We start from the raw sequence: 20329 nt of genomic DNA on the forward strand, positions 1-20329 counted from the left end.
TTAAACTTCTAAGAAATCTCTTGTTGGCTAACCCATTAGGTCACAAGCTTCAAAACGTAAGTGTTCTAATGGAACTAATCAGTCAGCAAAGAGAGAGGTATCTTCCATCTCTCTACAAGTTGTTGATACTTTCTTTATTCTTCCAAATCAAAGTCCACCATTTGACCAGTATGTTCTCAGAATTCCTAAATGTCTTGCATTTTCCTGATTGATCAGAACTGTAGCAAGTTAGGTCCAGTCTCTTTCAAGTAAAAATTGGTAGCAGAGATTTTTGTAACTGACCCACCAAAATGAAGGAGATATCTTCTTAATGTCTTATCAAAAATGAGACCTAATCAGGGACTTCAGTGTTAAGTACAGTAAACCCAAACTGAGTATGGCAGTGTATGAACAGGAATATAGTTCCTTCACAGAAGACAAGAGTGGGCAGAGCAGGAAAGATGGTTTTATATTAAGGTACCTCCAGTAAACTACATTACATTTACTTATAGCAATGTAACTAAATTCTCAAAAAAAATCACATTTAAGAAAAACATGTGTAATAAAATTTACTTTGGGCTATTATGCTAACACTGACCAACTAGTTTCAGTATTGCTGGAACTAGATGATCTTCCAAAAAAATTCTACATCTCTGCTTCTTCACATACTAAATTATTTATTTGTTTACATCCTTTTCTATCCTGATAGAATGTAAGATTTTCAATTTCAGAGACATCTTTGTGAAAAACCTAAGCAATTCCATTTTACTTAAGACCCCATCTCAGTTTTGCGACTTAACTCGTCGTCCACTTTTGCCCCAATGTTAGGAATTTATGACAGAAAGCCATGCATAATTCTTGGAGCCATAGATGGCGTTTGCTTAAGGCAGGTGTTGCCCCCAAGTGGTGTTGCCCCCCAGCGACTTAGGACTAAGAGTTTCGGTTCCGAGGAAAACCATATAATTTTCTGACCAACCGGTTCTTCAGAGCCCAGGGCGAGACATGCCATGCATATTGTTGGTCCAGGTGTGACTCATAACCGTTTTTGTCAAGCTATGGACCAAGGATATTTTCCTGTAAAGGTCAACCAATCATATTTGTCCAGCTTAGCTTGCTTTAAATGTTAACCAATCTTGTGTAAAAGTTCCTTAAAGTTGTTTGTTCAATACTATAAAAACTGCGCTGATTCTATGCTCCGGGCCTCTTAGCGTCACCAGTTGCCAAGTGCACAGAGGACCAAACTCAGGCTTGAAATAAATGACTCTTTGCTGTTTGCATTGATCGTGGTCTCTGGTGGTCTATGAAGGGCCATTCGAAAACGGGGTACCTCACTTTGTTCATATTTCTATTCTCTGGTTAGTGAAATTTATTGTACATATTTAAAGTACTCATGTTTACATAATGTAAAAACCGATTTATAGTCTGTCGAACTGTGTACTTTGTACTCTTTTTTTTAATTGTGAAAGTACTGTACAGAGGGGTTACAATTACATGGGCAAGATAATGAGTACATTTCTTATCAAGCATTGTTGCCTCTTCCTTTGTTTCCTCTCCCTCCCTTACCCTCTCCATCCCCCCCCCCCATGCCCTGGGTAAGGTTGTAAAGTTCCTTTTTCGACATAACAACTTGTAACATCTCATTGTTGCAATGGGTCCACCTGTATCACTATTTAAACGATTTGTTTGCTTTATTACAAGTTCATCATTGACTGCTTCTTCTTCCTTTGTATAATGACCTACTTTACTTTGGGCATAAAGGAAACAGAGCAATGTAGGTTTAGTAAAAAATTAACTGTAGCTGTGGGTGAGGTTTTCGGGGTATAGAGTTCATTGGTAGCCACTGGAGTCAAACTCTCTGACTTTGAATCTCAACTCTATCAGTTATTATTATTTGATTGAACAACATATTTGGAATGTTGCAATATTTATTTTATTTTATTATTTACAAGTAATTTTACAAATGAGTTGCCAAAATTTCAGTAGTTTATGCATGCGATGAGTCTTGATCAATGTCCCCACATTCCTTAATTTTGTAGGATATGCCTTCAATTCTTGACTACATTCTCCCCACCCATTTCCTAGTGTTCATTTTGTTGAACTTTGACTTTGCCTTTCTAAGGAATTACACTGTTAGAGTATCTTTTTTAAAAAAATGAGAACACTGCAGTTCTTTGGAAATACTCATTCATACCAGGTGCCAGACTAAATGTTATGGAGGGAGTAGTTTAAAAAAGACAAATTCTCTGCCCTTGGATATTTTGAAAAATTGATGTGGCAAAACAAATGATGCCAGATGGGAAGAAAAATCATATACAGAATATTGATCAACTGGTATTTCAGACACTAATATGTTAAAAAAAAAGAGGAAAGGAAATCACTTTGACAGTTATTTAAAAAAATAAAACTACTAGCCTGCATTAGTTAGGCAGCACCAAACAGAAAATTTAGCAGAATGCAATTAAGATAGCATGTCACAGACCTAGATCTATATATATGTGCTGACGAGTGGGTGTTAACTGGCTTTCATTTTTGGAATGTGAACTCCAAATTCCATACTTGGAAACAAATTAGAAATCATCTGACTATAATTAAGAAACTTCTCAAGACAGAATTAATCAAGATGGAAGTCTCAACTCTCATCCACACCTCCCTCTCACCCTCCCTCGAGCCATTCATTATCCAAGTTAAACAGAGATTGCCATTACCCACTTCTTAGTTAAAGGTTCAGTTGCTGCCTGTGCAAATGCCCTCAGCTTATCTTAGGAACAACCAAAGGCCCCTCTACCCAATGTTTACAAGAGGTGGTATTCACAGGTTTGTTGATAACTCTTTTAAACAGCTTCAAGGGGCGGCACAAAAACTGAACTAATGGGATAGTACCTCTCTGGGAACTATTTACATTTATATCTCTAGGAAATGATTCTCAAGGAAAAGCAGCTCTTGGTTTCTAAGATTTAGGCTTAGACATGTTTTAAAATGGATGTGATGTAATTTAAAAAATAAAATGAGTACAAAACTCTAAAAAGTTTACACTCCTATAGAAGTACACACTAAGTTAGAAGGCAATCAATAATGATGGAAAAAGGACTTTTCATCTAACAATTTAGAAGTTCATTCATTAGACAATGATTTATTACATAACTTAAAAGTGTAAGTGATAGAAAGATAGAAATAGTGGATTTTGTTGATGCATTTTGTTTTTAATTCCTAGGGAGAATTGACAGCACCTTATGGCTGTCCACATTCTCAGTCAGAACATCACCAATGATAACATGTAGGAAATCCTTGTTATACGTACAGTAAAATATTTTGTTTTTATTTATTTTGTTTTTTTATTTATTTATATTTATTTATTTATTTTGTTGGTTGTGGGGCTTAAACTCAGGACCTGGGTGCTGTCCTTGAACCTCTTTGTGCTCAAGGCTAGAGCTCTACCACTTGAACCACAGGCCCACTTTCGGTTTCTGAGTAGTTAATTGGAGACAGGCATCTCATGGGGACTCTTCTGCCTGGGCTGGTTTCAAACTTTCAATCCTCAGATCTCAGCCTCCTGAGTAGCTAGGATTACAGGCATACGCCACTGGCATCTGGTACATTTTTTATTTTATAATTCAACAATAATCATGAGTTTAGTATCTATTGCAAGCTATTAGCTAAAAGTAAAGCCATTCTTAACATCACAACTTGCACAAGAGCTATATCTATTTTTATGAAATATATATAATAAATAAATAGATTTAAATGGAACATATAACATTCTTATACTGAGAAACACAGATCAAAATTAAACCATTTATATACAAAAAGATAAGTTATATGTTTAGACTCTAAATATTGTGATACATGTCCAGAGATCAATAATCCAAAGTACATATAAATGGAAATTCAAATAAGATAACATTTTAACATATCAACTACATAACAGTAATTTTACTAACAGAACCTGTACTAAGTCATTAATTTTAGGTTATATTGGTTTGTGGAAATTTTAACTGGGCCATAAGTATTATTGTTTTATAGGTCATAGATAGCCGGCTATAAACAATTTCATTGAAGTAAGAAATATTTGGCTGGGATAAAAGATTTCAGTGGAATACCACTGAAAAAATTCTTCACAAGCTATTTTAAGGAAAGAAGAAATATTTAGCTTTATTTTTCAATCAGAGTATTTGCATCTTTCTGCGAAACAATGATCTAAAGAATATGAAAATATGCAAATTTTGAGAACATAATTCAATGAGAAACAGAATTATTAGTTTTGATATAAAGCTATATTATGAGGCACATTACAACACAATGTAGGTGGTCTTATGAAGCAATCAAAACAAACTCCTTATCTCTGAGAGGGAACAGAAATCACACTGGGCGTAAGCCATATAGAAAAACCATAAAATCTTTTGACTTCATAGAAATCACAGGGATGGGGATTTTTCTAAGTTGAATATCATAAACAACAAGGATCACAGCCTATCCTTGTCTTAGCTCAGCTATGGACAAGTCTTCAATATAAGAATTTAACACTGAGAATTTTCCCTTTTTACTAATAAACTTGTACAGATTTCTTATCTGTTGCTTAGGCTTTACCAAGAAGAGGGGTACTGGTGAGTTTCATAGAGATGAGTCACAGCACAACTCCTCTTAGCTGCCAGAAGGATTTGCCTTTTCTATTATACCTTGGGAAATAAGCAACTTATCACACAGCCCACTCACTGAGAAAATTCACAGCCAGGCCCACTGATTAAGTCACAGTCCTAAGAGGGATGATCTCTTTTCTGAAATCAGCTCACTGTAGCTTGTATCTGTATTTCGAATTAAACCTCATAATGAAGAAAAAAATTGATGTGATATATATTTAGAAAGGATCTTGGAAACATTAAAACAAAACATTTTCAAAGGAAGGAAAAGGATCCTAAATCTGCCTGTTGTGATGTTTATTAATCAGTACCAGAATAGTTTATAACCTTCCAATGGCAAAATAGGTGTAGCTTTGATGTGTGTGGAAACATACATGCATACATATATACATATTTGCTTATTTATTTATTTGGTGTGTCATGGGATTTGAACTCAAGGCCTGGGTACTGTTCGTGTGCTTTTTCTCTCAAGGCTAGTATTCTACCACTTTTAGTCACAGCTCCACTTCTGGTTTTCTGGTCTCATGGACTTTCTCTTTGGGGTGTTTGGAACCACGATCCTCAAATCTTGGCTTGAGAAGCTAGGATTATCGGCTTGAGCCACTAGCTCCCAGTTCTCTCTCTCTCTCTCTCTCTCTCTCTCTCTCTCTCTCTGTCTCTCTCTCTCTCTCTCTCTCTCTCTCTCTCTCTCTCTCTCTCTCTCTCTCTCTCTCTCTCTCTCTCTCTCTTTCTCTCCATCTCTCTGTCTCTCTCTGTCTTTCTCTGTCTTTCTTTTCAGAGTTAGTAATAATAGCACTCCAACCAAATTGTACATTGTCTTTACAAAGTCAATTGTTTGCAGATGAAAGATTCAGAGTTAGTTGGTTCAAACTGATTCCGAAACATGCAGAGGAAACTTATCTTTCTCTTGCCTCCTCATGTGAGTCTTTAAATGCCAAAGAAGTCCAAACTTTGACTGTCACCTTGGGCAAGTCCTTGAGCTTACTAAACTAGTACAAAGTGTAAAACATGTCCTATGCCTTAATGTTAATGGGACCTTGAAGGACCTTATTCACAGTTTCACCCACTCTAAGTGCCAGTTTCCTGGGACCCCCCCCCCCCTTTGCTAGAGAGAAGCTGGCTGATGGTCTAGGAAAACTGAATTACTTTGTTTCTATTTTTTCTGACATTTTAGAAGTGACAACTTCTAATGAAATAATTTACCTGGGCAAATGGTGCAATTTTAGAAACTTCAGGTCTTCTCTCTTTTAGGGATAATAAGAACATGGGCGATTTTAATTAAAGTGCCTAGGGGGAAGAACTAAGTTACTTGGATGGTAATATTTTTAAAAAAATCTTATGTCAGACTGAATAGCACATCAAAAATATGACTCTCTTCTTGCCTTGCTACTGAGGGCTGACATTATTACTTTTCCAAAGCCAATTAGTTTCCTAAAAGGTTGTATTGATTCAGATTCAGCTCAATAGAAAGAGAATAAGATGTTTTGCTGGATGTATTTTATCAGATGATCATAGCCAGAGGAAAACTGAACGAGGAGAAAATGTGAGCTTCGGGAAGGGAAAAATCAAATCGTTTAACTAGGGATACAGGTGGACCCATTGCAACAATGAGATGTACAAGTCCTTATGTCGAAAAACGAACTTTACAACTTTGGTGGGGGCGGGGGGTGGAGGATGGGGGAGGATGGGAAGGGATGGGAAAGGAAAACAAAGGAGGAGGCTACAATTCTTGATAAGAAATGTACTCATTACTTGCCCATGTAATTGTAACCCCTCTGTACAGCATTTTCACAAAAAAAAAAAACAATAAAAAGTACAAAAAATAAAAAAAAGAAAATGTAATAAAAAGTACAAAAAATAAAAAAAAGAAAATGTGAGCTTCAGAGTTAAAATTAAATCATCTTCTACCTGATCCATGGTGTTTTTTGTTGTTGTTGTTTAGGTGGTGGTGATTTTTTTCTTTTTTTTTTTTCTTTTGCCAGTCCTGGGACTTGAACTCTGGACTCTGGGTGCTGTCCCTGAGCTCTGTTTTGCTTAAGGCTAGCTAGCATTCCTACCACTGGAGCCACTGTGCCACTTCCAGCTTTCTCTGTGATTAATTGGAGACAAAAGTCTCATAGACTTTTCCTACTCAGGCTGGCTTCATACCATGATCCTCAGATCTCATCCTCCTGAGTACCTAGGATTACAAGTGTGAGCCACCAGCACTTGGCTCCCACATTATTTTTTTTGAATAGGTTTTTTTTATTATGAAAATAACATACAGAGGGGTTACAATTACATGAGCAAGGTAATGAGTACCTTTCTTACCAAGCATTGTTGCCTGCTCCTTTGTTTTACCCCTACCATCCCTGCCCTCCCATCTTCACGACTTCACTCCCCTCCCCCTGCCAAAGTTGTAAAGTTTGTTTTTCAACATAGTATCTTGTACATCTCATTGTTGCAATGGGTCCACCTATATCCCTATTTAAACAATTTGTTTTTTCCCTTCCCCGCCACAAATTATACCAACATCAAATACAGTGAAAACAGGTTATACCATGGGGGAGGGACCTACAAAGCAACAAAGAAATCACCTTATAAATACATTAGAAACAATAGCAAGAAAGAAAAAACTGCTTGTGTCCTTATCTTGAGGTTCATTTCACCTAACATAATCTTATCTGACCTTTTCTGCTTGTCTCAGGCATACACTAGTTATTGCAAATAAGGGAAATCATGGGACCTATGTTTCTTTCCCACATTATTTTTGACATAGTAGATTCATAGTTTGCTCAGAAAGACTTCCAGTTTCTTTATTAAGGACATAAGCTATATTGTGAAGAAATGGGACTTCCAAACACAGAGGTTTAAATAAGATAAAATGTTATTTGTGTCATCTGGATTGTCAGGCTCACACAGAGGTAACACTCTGCCTCTGGTTGAAATCATGTAATCTATGTCATCACAAGTCCTCCTCAGTACAACCTGAATTCTGAAGTTTTATTTTCTCCACAAATCTCATATAATGGGAAGCTAGCTTTGTGTAATAGGTTGACAATATAACTAAGCTAATAACAGAAAAATGAAGAGTAATAAAATAAAGAATAGTCAAAAATGCTTTTTAAATTTGAAGAAATGTTTACTCCAGTTAAAGTAGACTATCATCAATATGATTTTCTATCATGTTTGACTTTCCAAAGGTCTGTATTATATTATTATCTTCTACTGGAGTCATAAAATTTATATATAGTGTAGGTACCTAAGCCCTTCATAAGATCAGATAAAAAAATTTTCTCTAACATGGAAGTTCAAAAATGTAGTGTCCTGGTACTCTTGACATGAATTTCAGCTGGGAATCTATGATAGCCTATCTGCCATCAGAAAGACATCTTTTCCAAGGGGTACTCCCAAGACTTTGTACATAATTTTGACTTATGTTTAATTAGCCTGAGAAAACTAAAACACCCTCACCTATCAACAAGAGAGTAGTGTTATGTGTACAGGTGTAAATGAAAATAAAAATGGGGTGTTTCAAGTACCAGAAAGGGAGAATAAAACTTGAAGGATAAAGAGATATGCAACTTACCAATAATAATGTCCTCAATAAAGAGTCTGAATCTTTTATTAGTGGATACTCTGAAGACAGTCTGTAGTATTCTTCCTCTTTTAGGGAGATATCAAAATGTGGCCAAGTGAATCAGAGTCCTAGGCTACTCTACGTATGGACATGACAAACCGGAATAAGTAAATTCACAACATCCCAATGTGAGTCCTCTTTAAGAGGAGTTAATTAGTTAAATAAATGAGACATTCTCACATTTAAAAATAACCTCCAAGCTAATTTTCAGATTGTTACCAAGAATGTATCTGCAAATATCACTTCTGATTGACTAAAAATAGCTCAGGAAATTCCATTTTCACATGACTTTTAAAGAATAATTTTAAAGAATAGTTTCTATTGGTCATATTCCCGTTGTTATATAATCTTGTTAGTAAAGCACAGGATCACAAAATATAGATTTCATACTATAGAAGGAAAATGGTGTGTATTCTGACCAATAGTAAATAACTATATGATTAAATTGTTGAAGATTTAGATATTTTATGCTGCCATAACCCATAAAATCCCTCAAACTGACACCCAAATTTACATGCTGTATTTGCTTACAATCTGTTTGGGAATCTCAAAAATGTACTGTAACTAGTAAGTCCATTAAACTTATTCCCCACTAAACCTGCATGTGGAATTTTATATATTTACATTTATGTTTGACATGTGCAACTTGAATTTAGTTAGTAAAAACAGAGAGTAGTCCTCCAGAGCATTTAAGAGTTCAGTGAATATTTATTTCTCTTCCATCTAAATCAAGCAAAATACAATTTGTACAGTACAGTACAGACAAATTCTGTAGTATGGAATCACAGAGCTATATATGCTCAAAGAATCATTTTGTCCATGTCCCCCTGCAGCTTGTCAACATGTGATGCTATAATAAGTATCATCTCGTACAACCAGTGAAAATAATACCACAGCCAATATGTGCAAAAATATATCAATGTAGAGTAAGCACAAACAGAAAACATTCAACTTATAATAAAAGCCAAAATCCATAGATATCCTCAAAATAAAATAATAAAACATGGACTAGTTACCATCCTAAGAGAAGCATTCTACCTAGGACACAATTATCTGTAAGCTAATACTTGGCTTAGCATATTTGACAGGCTAAAGATGTCATAAAGAAATATTTGTTTTCAAGGACAACACTTGCTGTGTTTGTTTCATGCTTAACAATAACACTCATGATGATTTATTTTATGGTACAAATCTTACAAATGTTCATGATCACTATGAAGATTTACAAAACCCACTGCCTTAGAGTGAGTGTTAAATATTTAGTAAAAATAGTCTAACAATTTAACTAATTTTGCAAACTAAACAAAGCAAAAAAAACTATACGTATCTCTATACATCTATATGGATGCCACTTACAAAACAAAGACTTTCTCTTCCCTTACTTAGTAAATTTATTAGTGTTTCTATTTTTCATCCCTGTTTTACCAAGTTGAGAAGTTCACTGAAATATTCAGCAATTGACTTAAAAGGAAGAGATGGTGATGTAAAGCATTTGATTCGGTAAAAACCTCCTGAGCCATGAAGTAACCACTCTTGAAACTCTTATTACTAATAATCTCAACTCTCTTACTTAATGAATGGGACAGTGTTGAAAAAAGAGGTGAGCCTGTGGTGCTCATTCTGCTCATAGGTCCTCTCCTTGAGCCGAGGAGATTCTGGGAGATGTAGTGAGCTGAGTTGATGTAGAGAAGCCAGCTGTACACTTTACAGAAGAGGATAAGAGTTCTCTTCCTCACTGAAGAACTCTTTAATGCCTCCAATTCTTGTACATGGCTAACATGTAACTTCCTGAGCCAAAGCCAGAGGAATCCCTGATTCAATTGTATACAGTTTTCTTCATTTCTCTCAGGAGCTTCTGAATTTGAATTCTAACCCCAGCCAGAACTAAAAGCCTAAGAATGCTCAGGGGTTTCAAATCCTCACAAATGGTAGAGCAATACTGACTGTTTGGGTTGTATTTTGAAAGGGCAATTAATTTTTTTTCTTGAAGAGTGTAGTATGCTGTGTGTACATGTTTATGTGTACGTGTGTTTGTGTGTCAGAAGAGAACGTGGGAGAGCATGTGAGAAAATGAGCGATGTAGGACACACAATTCATCCTTGGAAAAACAGGTAGCAAGATATAAGATATTGAATATAAACACATAATTTAGTGTTCCCTCTCAATTTGGAACCTGTTTCTCAGAATTTTCTTTTGTTCTTGACTTTTTCTTTCTTTCTCTTCCTTCTTTCCCTTTCATATTTTTCCTTCCTTCCTTCCTCCCTCTTCATTCCTTCCTTTCTGTCTCTCTGTATCTTCCTGTCTCTTTTTATCTCTCTCATTATTTTCTGGCAAACTAGCATAAACTTAGGGCCATATGCTTGCTTAATAGGCTCTATACCACTTGCGCCATGCCCTAGCATTTTTGTATTTCATACAAATCATATGCCATCTTTGAGTGAAATTAGTTTTCCCACATCCCATTTTAGTATTTAAATAAAATGCTAATTGTCTGGTTAATACTAATCTTAATTTAATCAAACAGTTTTGCTTGTGTATTTAACTTGTAAGCTTTATATCACATTAAAATGTTTTTATCAGCCCTATCGCTTTGGCATCAAGCATTTTTTGACAATCAACATTATCATCATCACGAACTGCTTATATGTGTGTTGATTAAAATGCTAACACTAATGTTATGTCTGTCTTGCTTCTGTCTTTTAAAATTGAACAAAGGAGAAATGACTGCATTTTCTTCTCATGCATTAATGGAAGAATATTTTTCCAAAAATTGCATTATTTCTTTGTTTGCTCAATGAGTATTTCAACATAAATTTTATTAAGGAACTATGATGTGTGTTTATGGTTTCATTTCTCCATATAGGGCAAAATTAAAAACAAAAAACAAAAAAACTAACATATGTTTTGATTACTACAATGGGAAGTATTGACTTCCAGTGGACTTAGGGAAAATAGCAAGTGGATTTTTTTAGAAGAAGTCAATTATGAATGCATTTGGGCTTACTAGAGCTTTCAGAAGTTGGGGCATATCTGAACAAGCTTTTTATACTTACTTGAAATGTTTATCTTTATTAATATTAGGATAAAATTGTAAATCATTACAAGTTTTAACATCTTATCTTAATTATATAGCTTACAAGCAAACTTTGAAAACTGAAATAAATATCTAAATTTACCACTAAACAAATACTTATAACTTGTTTGTATGTATGGTCCTGCTGCTTTTAATTTTATCTAAACAAAATGTCTCAGAAATCTGTGCTTTAGAAATGCAACTGCTAATTCTTTAAAATATGAAGAATACTTCAAGAAATGAATGAACATTCTCAAAAATACCAAATTTGGATACTATTTATAAGGAAAAAAGGTAAATATAAGGCCTTGAAAATCTCAGTAGTAAAATGAACTCATGAAACAATTTTCCTGTTTGTTGAAATAGAACTGAAAAAAATAGTATCTGAGATCAAAATGCTTAATATTTTTTCTATAAATAAAACATGCTTCCAAAATACCTTTTAGATTTCAGATACAATTCTTTCAAAAGAATAAACTTTTAAGTGTTATTAGCATTTCAGGTCTGCAATATCTCTATATTTGATGTGTGAAGTCATACATTATTACCACATTATCTTGATCACCAATCATGATACAAGTATAAATACTTTAAAGTTTTGTTTGATTTTTCCAAAAATGAACTAGATAGATCTTATAATCTGTTTTCAAATCTTTCCCAGACAGCTCACTAGAGGAGAAAAAGAAACAAGACAACATATGACCACAAGAGGGCAGAATACATCTTTAGTTCTAATTTTCACTGTAACTAGAGTTTTGACATTCATTGATCATCTTTCTGAGAAAGTTATCTTGACTTCCACCCTTCCACACTGGAGTGAAATGTAAAGGACATGTTAACATTATATACCAGAAATATCACCAATATGGTTTGGTAAATGTTTTGTGAAGAGCACAGACCTCAAAGTGACCATATTTTCCTTTCATGATTTATAGCAACCACAGACACACACCTGCTACTCAAATCTCATGGCTTAGACATTGATACTATAATTAACAGGTACAGAAAACTTACAGGAAAATGTGAATATATCTGATATTCTGCATATTTTACACCATGATGGAAATGAAAAATTCAAAGATTAAAAACACTTAGTTGTATATTTTTCATGATTCTGAAATTCTCTTTTTTTCTTGATGTTCTAATTTTCCCCCCAAAGCTAATGTAATAATTTCCTTAGAAATACACCTCAAACACAAAACTACAGCTATGCCGTTTTTTAATGATAAATATAATATGAAGCTATTCAACAATGACTTGTTTAAAAATTAGTTAAGAGAACTTTATCCAGTCAGATGAGTATGTAGAATAACTTATTGTAACACCTTTAGTCATTTCTGTGCAAGAGCAATGGAAAGAAGTTGGCTGCTTTGTCATTATTTTCCTGTTGTTGCTGTTTTTTCCATTTCCATTGTAAAAGTTTTTCCAAAGCCAATGGGTGGTTTAATAGGTGGTTCCAACCCATCAGGAGTCCAGCACGTGCCTGGGCAGACGATAGTGCTCAGGTTTGGAGCGCAGCTTCTTCTCCTGTGGGTTGGCATACTTCCACTTCGAAGGTGACATTTTGAGCTTTTTCCTCTTCTTATCTGTGCACCACACTTTTTCACAATACTCCTCCACCCTCTGGAAGTTGCTATACCCGATCAGCTGCAGGAATTCCTTGTACCATGGTTTTGTTCCTTGAGGGATACTACTGCGGGCCGGACACGGCATCCGATGCGGCCCTTCCTCCTCGTAGTCTTTATTAAACATCTCCTCCACTCTCTCTTCTTCCACTATCTCCAGGGTGATTTTACGGATTGTATGGACAAAGCTATGCTCTACTGTCTGGCAAAAATAGGTCCCAGCATCGGCTTTGCGTATCCTGAGGAAGAGCAAGCCCAGGTCCATTTTAACCACTCTGTCATCTGTCTTAACCTGTAAGGAAAAAAAAAGAGGATATGGCACTGGAGTATTACCCAAAGAAAATGACAATTGGTAATAAAGCATCAATCTATAGCCCTGCTCTACCTATTTGGATTTTTTTCCTTTGGATTATCATATCATGAAAGCCATCCCTTCAAATATGCAAAGTAACTAAATCAGTTTGTGAAAGTCAGGAACTTATTTCCATTATTTACACTGGATCCTATTTAACATGGCCTTGAGGTCATCTTATAGGTCATTTTAAAGGGCAAGATGAGCTAATTTTCTCCCTAAAGAATTCCGTATAATCACTCAGAAGAGGATATGAAGGTTTGTCACATTTGTGATTTTTTAACTCTTGGTTTTGTAAGTATAGAGCAAATATTTTCCACATCTGTTTTAGGCCTTCTGAATTGTAATGACCAATTACATGAATCTCTGCTCAAAGTTCTGGGTGTCTTTCAATGTTTCTATTTACCAAAATACAACATATCAATTACTTCATTCTATAGCATTCTCCAATTACCCCATCCTCAACTGTCAATTATTTATATTTCTCATATTTAACACATCACAAATTTTTATCAAGGTTTCTTCAGTGCTGACCCAGAAAAGTATCCGTCTTCATCATTATTTTTACCACACGGCTGGATTCATGACTGTTTCTTTGGCCTTGTCTCATAAAAGACTCATTCAGATCTTCCTTCTCTCTGTTCTTTCTGTCATGCCCAGCTTGATTATTTTTAGGACCTCTGCTCTTATCTCTTCCTAAAGGGACTTTCTCCAGTCCCTTCTCATCCTGAACAAATCAAGTGTCAGCTTGTTAAACAGGCTCCTTTATAATGTCCTTCTTCCCTTATTACCATCATTTCACGTTAACCTTTAGGTCTGGGCCTACTGCATTAATGCATATATCTAGTCATATCCTTTCAATTAATTTTCATGGCTACTTTTCTCTCTTATTTCAATGGATAGAGACTAGTTAAGTCTTCTTTAACACTCAATTTCTTTTCTCTGTTTCTTGTTCATATCTTTATGACATATTATTATGACATTTGCTCAGTTAACCAGACTTTGCCTTACCAAGTCTATCTCCTCAAACAGTCCAATGTAGCATTTCTGGAGATTAATGATCATTTTATAGTAATCTCTTAATATGTTTATTATCACAAAAATTCACATAAATTAAAAATTGTATTTGGTGTCACATGAAGATCAACGTCAGTGTTAGTATTTGATTTTATTATAAATTCGACACCATTTCCAAAGTCTTATTTTTCCCAGGTGCTAAAAAGAAAGATAGCTTTAGGGATGGGAAGGTGGCTCAGTGGTAGAGTGCTTGTCTTGCATGCATGAGGCCCTGAGTTCGATTCCTCAGCACCACATAAGCAAAAAGAAAAAAGCCAAAAAGCCAGAAGTGGCGCTGTGGCTCAAGTGGTAGAGCGCTAGCCTTGAGCTGAAGAGTTGAGGGACAGCACCCAGGCCCAGAGTTCAGGCCCCACAACTGGACCCCCCCCAAAAAAAAAGATAGCTTCAATATGTTAATAATACATTCCATTCAAGTGGAAACCAAACAATATCTTTGTAGTCATAGACATAAAAATCTTTAACATCACTTGAAAGAAGTATTGGGATTTTTTTTTTTGGTTGTTGTTGTTGGTTGTAGGCCTAGCTGCTGTCCCTGAGCTCTTTAGCTCAAAGCAAGCATTCTACCACTTGAGCCACAGCACTGCTTCCAGTTTCCTGGTCGTTAATTGGTTATATAAGTCTCAGGGACTTTCCTATCCAGGCTGGCTTTGAACTATGATCTTTAGATCTCAGCCTTTACAGTAGCTAGGATAACAGTCACCCGGCTAAGTATTGGGAATAAGTCATATGTTATAGAAGGAAAGATTCACATACACACACACACAAACACACCACACACACACACACACACACACACACACACACACACACACACACACGACCATATAAGCTTCATGTGGATAATTATTTCAGTAAAAAAAAGCTATATTAAAGAATCATTTTGATTAATTGGTTTATATTTTATTTGTGCATTTATTTTGAGGTCACATTTGAATAAATCTATAAGCATAGTAAACCATGCACTGCTTCATGTGGAATAAGGCATTTTCATATTCATCTTCTTTGTGTGGACATGCATGTGTGTTTTGTGTGTGTATGTGTGTCGTAGTGGATGCCTCATATTGAAGAGTGACCGTTTGTTGCTTCTTTATCTCAACTAGCAGAGCAACACGTGGTGGTAATCCAAACAACTGGTTGTTTGCCTTTATAAGCCCTGCAAATCCTTAGCTCGGGGCTCTCCTCCTGGGCTCCGCTGTGTTGGAGTGTAGGACGAGGCCCAAGCTGCAGCCCGTCTAAATAAAACCTTAAAACAGCTGTAGAGTCTGACTCTCGGTGGTCTTCTTGGTGGGGGTGCTGCGACCTGGGCACAACAGTATTAGTGTCCCAAGAAGACAATGCACTTTTAAAGTCAAGGAGAAGGCATCTTATGTGTTATTAGATCATATCTTCTTTAACATCCCTGCTGCTATATTGCCACTCGAGTTTCTTCTTCGAGGTCCTATTTTGGTCTTGTTCTCTCTTCTCTTTCCTTATCAAATTCTGTGTTACTGCCTACCAATTCATTGTTAATTTTCTTTTTGTCTTAGGCTTACACTTCCATTTTCTTTATAATTATTTCCTTTACAACTCATAAAGACCTTTAGCTTCACTCATGTTTGTATCACTCCTGTTTGTAACAGAATTTTGTATTTATATTATTTAAAATGTTTATCTATGAAATAATTTCATTGCCTTCATCATGCTACCAGTTACTTAAGGGCAAATGTCCACCTCTCTATTTTCCTGAGTTGTTCTGGGCACACAGTGAAAAATGAGAACATATTAGTTGGATCCTAGGGTGCAATGATATACAGCAGTGGCATGTAGGAACAATCTCTAATGGATGCGAGACTGCTGCAGCCCAGAGCTCAGGAGGCAGCTTGAGGGAGACATTGACTTCTCACAATAATCCGCCTAGGGCCACCTCATACATCTCCTATTCAAATGCTATAATAATGTATTAACCAATATGAAAGGCATCATCTAGTTTATAGAATTTATCAAGCAGTTTATTAAAACAACTATAACAAACCTTAAATCTAAGCCTTTGACCACTGAAATTAGAAATAGAATTGTAATCTGGTATAAAAATATACTATTTTCTTCAATAATCATAAAAGCTCTCAAGTTTGAGCTTCTATGTTATGTACATAGATTCAAGACAGGTATATATTCCAAGACATAATTATGATAATTACCACAGGAATTATCCTACATCAGTTATTCTCATATTAAGGATATTTAAAGTATTTTAATATCTAGAAGATGCAAAGAACCTAAAGTCAATATGAAGAAGTATGCTTGAGAAAAGCACATAAATAGGCAGCTTAGAGGAGAAACCTAACTGCTTAATATATAACTAAGTTTACATTAATCTTACTGGGAGAATTCTTGGAAGTGAAAAATTTACAAAAGATACCATGTTACACTAGAAGAAAGACAAATGATAGAGAAGTAGACCAAAGCACATTGTGATGGAGGCCTGTACAAACAATGACCCTACGCAGACTGTCCTGGAAGTGCAGATGCTACAGAAGTTCTGAGTGAAAGTTGGATTCCTGTAATGAAGCATGTGCATAGGCAAAAAAGCAACAGCTTGCTTCTGCATCTACATCCAGACCCTACAGACATGAGCAATAACGATGTGGGAGAAGTGCTGACCCTGATTTCTCACTGCTTGGAGAGTCATAGAAGGACTATGGAGTGCTGTGTATGCTATAGAATGGTTACTGGAATGCAGAGCCAAATAAAGTACACAGTATTTGGGGAGGAGGGGCTTTAAATCATAATGTTCATTTTTAAAAGCAAGAATAATAAGATAGATAAAATAATTGATTTAGCTTTACAGCTCAAACATACTCAAAATATTGTATATCTGTTCAATATACAAATACAGTTCTGGACTTATTTCAAGCATTATGATGAATGTTCGGGGAATGTAGGTAGTTAGGAAAGTGGAGAAAAGTCATCCAGGAAAAATAAAGTCAAAAAAGATTTCTGTGGATCAATCATAACAATGTGTCACAAATTAAGAGGTTTAATTTAGAAAATTCATGTAAAGTTTAAAACAAGCCAAAAATGAAAGAAAAAGGAAGACAGACAGACAGACAGACAGACAGACAGACAGAAAGAAAGAAAGAAAGAAAGAAAGAAAGAAAGAAAGAAAGAAAGAAAGAAAGAAAGAAAGAAAGAAAGGAAGGAAGGAAGGAAGGAAGGAAGGAAGGAAGGAAGAAAGGAACAAAGGAAGGAAGGAACAAAGGAAGGAAGGAACAAAGGAAGGAAGGAAAGTAAAAGACTTTCTAATTACTGTTTCAGTTATTTTTGGCCATATATAAACTAAATGTTTCTTAGATACTTTCAAATTCTAATATACTTCAATTAAATGGTCATAGTATATTTACAACATTGAAATAATTTTAAGGGGAATATGTATTTAAAATTTCCATCTTTAGAATGTCATAATGAAGGGAAATTATGAGAAAAGATGAGTAAAGCTAATGTTCAAAAATTCACACCATAAAGCATTGTACAATTACTAAAGTTTAAGGACAACTCCAACATGAAATTTCTCAATGAACAGAGAAAAGTATAATAAATTTTAAGATTCAAAATGCTTCCTTGTACTGAAGCCCAAGAAAAATCTTTCATGTTTTCATGAAATGAGATAGTTGCCAAATAGCAGCAATATAGTTAAATGTATTTCTTTAAGTCAATATCTAAGCTAAAGTGAAGGCAAGATGTCCAAGGGCTGTCCCATCTAAGGTACATTATATGATTAAAACAATGTAGTTCAGACAAACATATTTATGAGGTATATCTTCACCAAAAAAAAAATGTGCACTTGCTATTTTTTTTCTTTCTTTCTTTTTTGTTAGTCATGGGGCCTGAACTCTGGGCCTGGGCGCTGTCCCTCAGCTTTTCAGCTCAAGGCTAGCACTCTACCACTTGAGCCACAGTGCCACCTTCCCAGCCCTGCACTTGCTATTAATAGGAGCCATACTCTAGAACAAGAGGAATGAATTGTTGTGTATCTGCTAACTTGGCTTGCATCATCATATTAGCAAGTTTAATAAGACATAGAGATTGATATCAGTGGGAAAAGGCATGGTCGGATCTGTACATGATTCCCAGGAAGAACATTTAAGTTTCTAATATTTCTCTTTTCTGAATTCTAGATTTAAATTCAAATTCTAGATTTAAATTCTAGATCCTTATCTATTCTCAGAGCATCACTTTCTATGAATACGAGGAGAAATGTGTCTCTGCCATACCAAGGGGGGAAATGCAATTTGTGGACTAACTAGCTATATATTAAAAATAAAAATAATAAAAATAATTAAAATTAAAATATTTGCACTAACATACTTATGGTACTAGGAAAATATTTTTATCAATGCTAAAAAAACTAGATTCAAAAAATTTGATTGTAATGAGTTACTAGTTTAGGAAAGATAAACATTTAAAAAATGGACCAAAAAGAAAAAAATATTGCTGAACAGATGTTTCAAATGAGACGAGTTCATGCACTTTATGTTATGAAAACAAGAAAAACATAGAAATGCCATTCATATGGAACAAAGCCCCATGTTTTCAGGACATATGTATGAAGACAAAAACATAAAATTATAGTGTCATTGATTCTGACACTTCCTGTCATGCTACAGCTTTCCTGAGAGTCAGGAAAGTATGAATCATCACGGACAAGGTAGTAGGGCAAGATTTTATTTCAGAAGTGTCCCAGCTTTGGTGACATAAAATAATATTAAAAGGTAAGCCAGGCACCAGTGGCTCACACCTGTAATCCTAGGAACTCAGGAGGCTGAGATCTGAGGATCAGGGTTCAAAGCCAGCCTGGGCAGGGAAGACCGTGAGACTCTTATCTCCAATAAAACACTAGAACACTGGAAGTGGCGCTGTGGCTCAAGTGGTAGAGCACTCGTCTTGAACTGAAGAGCACAGGGAAGTGGTGCTGTGGCTCAAGCGGTAAAGCACTGACCTTGAGTTGAAGAGCTGAGGGACAGCGCCCAGGCCCAGAGTTCAAGCCCCACAACCAACCAAAAAATAATAATAATAATATTAAAAAGTGTGATTGTACAGTCTATTTTTCTTGGTCCGGATAAGCTATTCCTTAATTCATGAAACCGTTTTTTTTCTTTTTTTAATTTTTAATTTTAATTTTTTGTGAACATACTGTACAGAGGGGTTACAATTACATGGACAAGATAATGAGTACATTTCTTATCAAACATTGCAGCCTCCTCCTTTGTTTACCCTTCACATCCCTTCTTCCCCCCACCCTCCCACCCAATCCTCCCCCCCACCACCAAAGTTGTAAAGTTCATTTTCCACATGACAACTTGTCTTCACATATTTAACTAAGAAATAATGAACTCTTAAGTTCATTGTTAAGGAGCTGCTGACTGATAAGTTCATCATGCCTATTCATGACTTTGATTAATTTACACAGCATAATAGGTGGTCTGAAAGTAGAGTTTGGCAAAGAGTTAAAAGATGAATTGGAAGTGAAATGTAATTGAATTTTTGGAGTTTTGATGTCAATTTACACATTGAGTTCCAACAATAAATGTGCATGTTTGTGCTCCTTTAATTCTACGCAGTTCACAAAATAGGCTTTTTTAATAGACACAAATGTATATTTCTTCTTTGCTGGAGACTACAAAAAAATGATCAATAAGGAACATGGGGAAAGAAATTCCACAATATTTATTAAAGAACAAATTTTATAAATTAAGCCTCTGGTCTTAATGTACCAGCAACTTATCCATCTGCTTATGTCACTCTGGCATAGGCATAATGCTATCTCATGTACCTTGCATTATTCCTTAATTTCCTCACTGGAGATTTATGAATCTCATTCACCTTGTTTCTAGACCCCAACTTTGTTCCAGCATCACTGGGAAAGACTCTATGCTATTGTCAGTAAATGGAAGAAGAGCAAACTCAAGAGGAATAAAAGTTCAAGACGTGATT

At 35.4% G+C, this 20329-nt stretch overlaps 1 protein-coding gene across 1 annotated transcript in view; it reads right to left on the reverse strand.

The window, feature by feature from the left end:
- Window positions 1–8942: 8942 nt before the first annotated feature.
- The window catches only part of Sema3e (semaphorin 3E), a 208043-nt gene continuing 196656 nt past the window's right edge, over window positions 8943–20329 (reverse strand). Inside the window, exon 17 of the mRNA XM_069996369.1 lies at window positions 8943–13222. Within this exon, the coding sequence (XP_069852470.1) occupies window positions 12770–13222 (453 nt within the window). The 3' untranslated portion in view covers window positions 8943–12769. The remainder of the gene's footprint in view (window positions 13223–20329) is intronic.

This window comes from Dipodomys merriami, unplaced genomic scaffold (genome assembly GCF_024711535.1).
Source record: "Dipodomys merriami isolate MVZ:Mamm:240054 unplaced genomic scaffold, mDipMer1.0.p SCAF_5, whole genome shotgun sequence".
Taxonomy (NCBI): Eukaryota; Metazoa; Chordata; class Mammalia; order Rodentia; family Heteromyidae; genus Dipodomys; species Dipodomys merriami.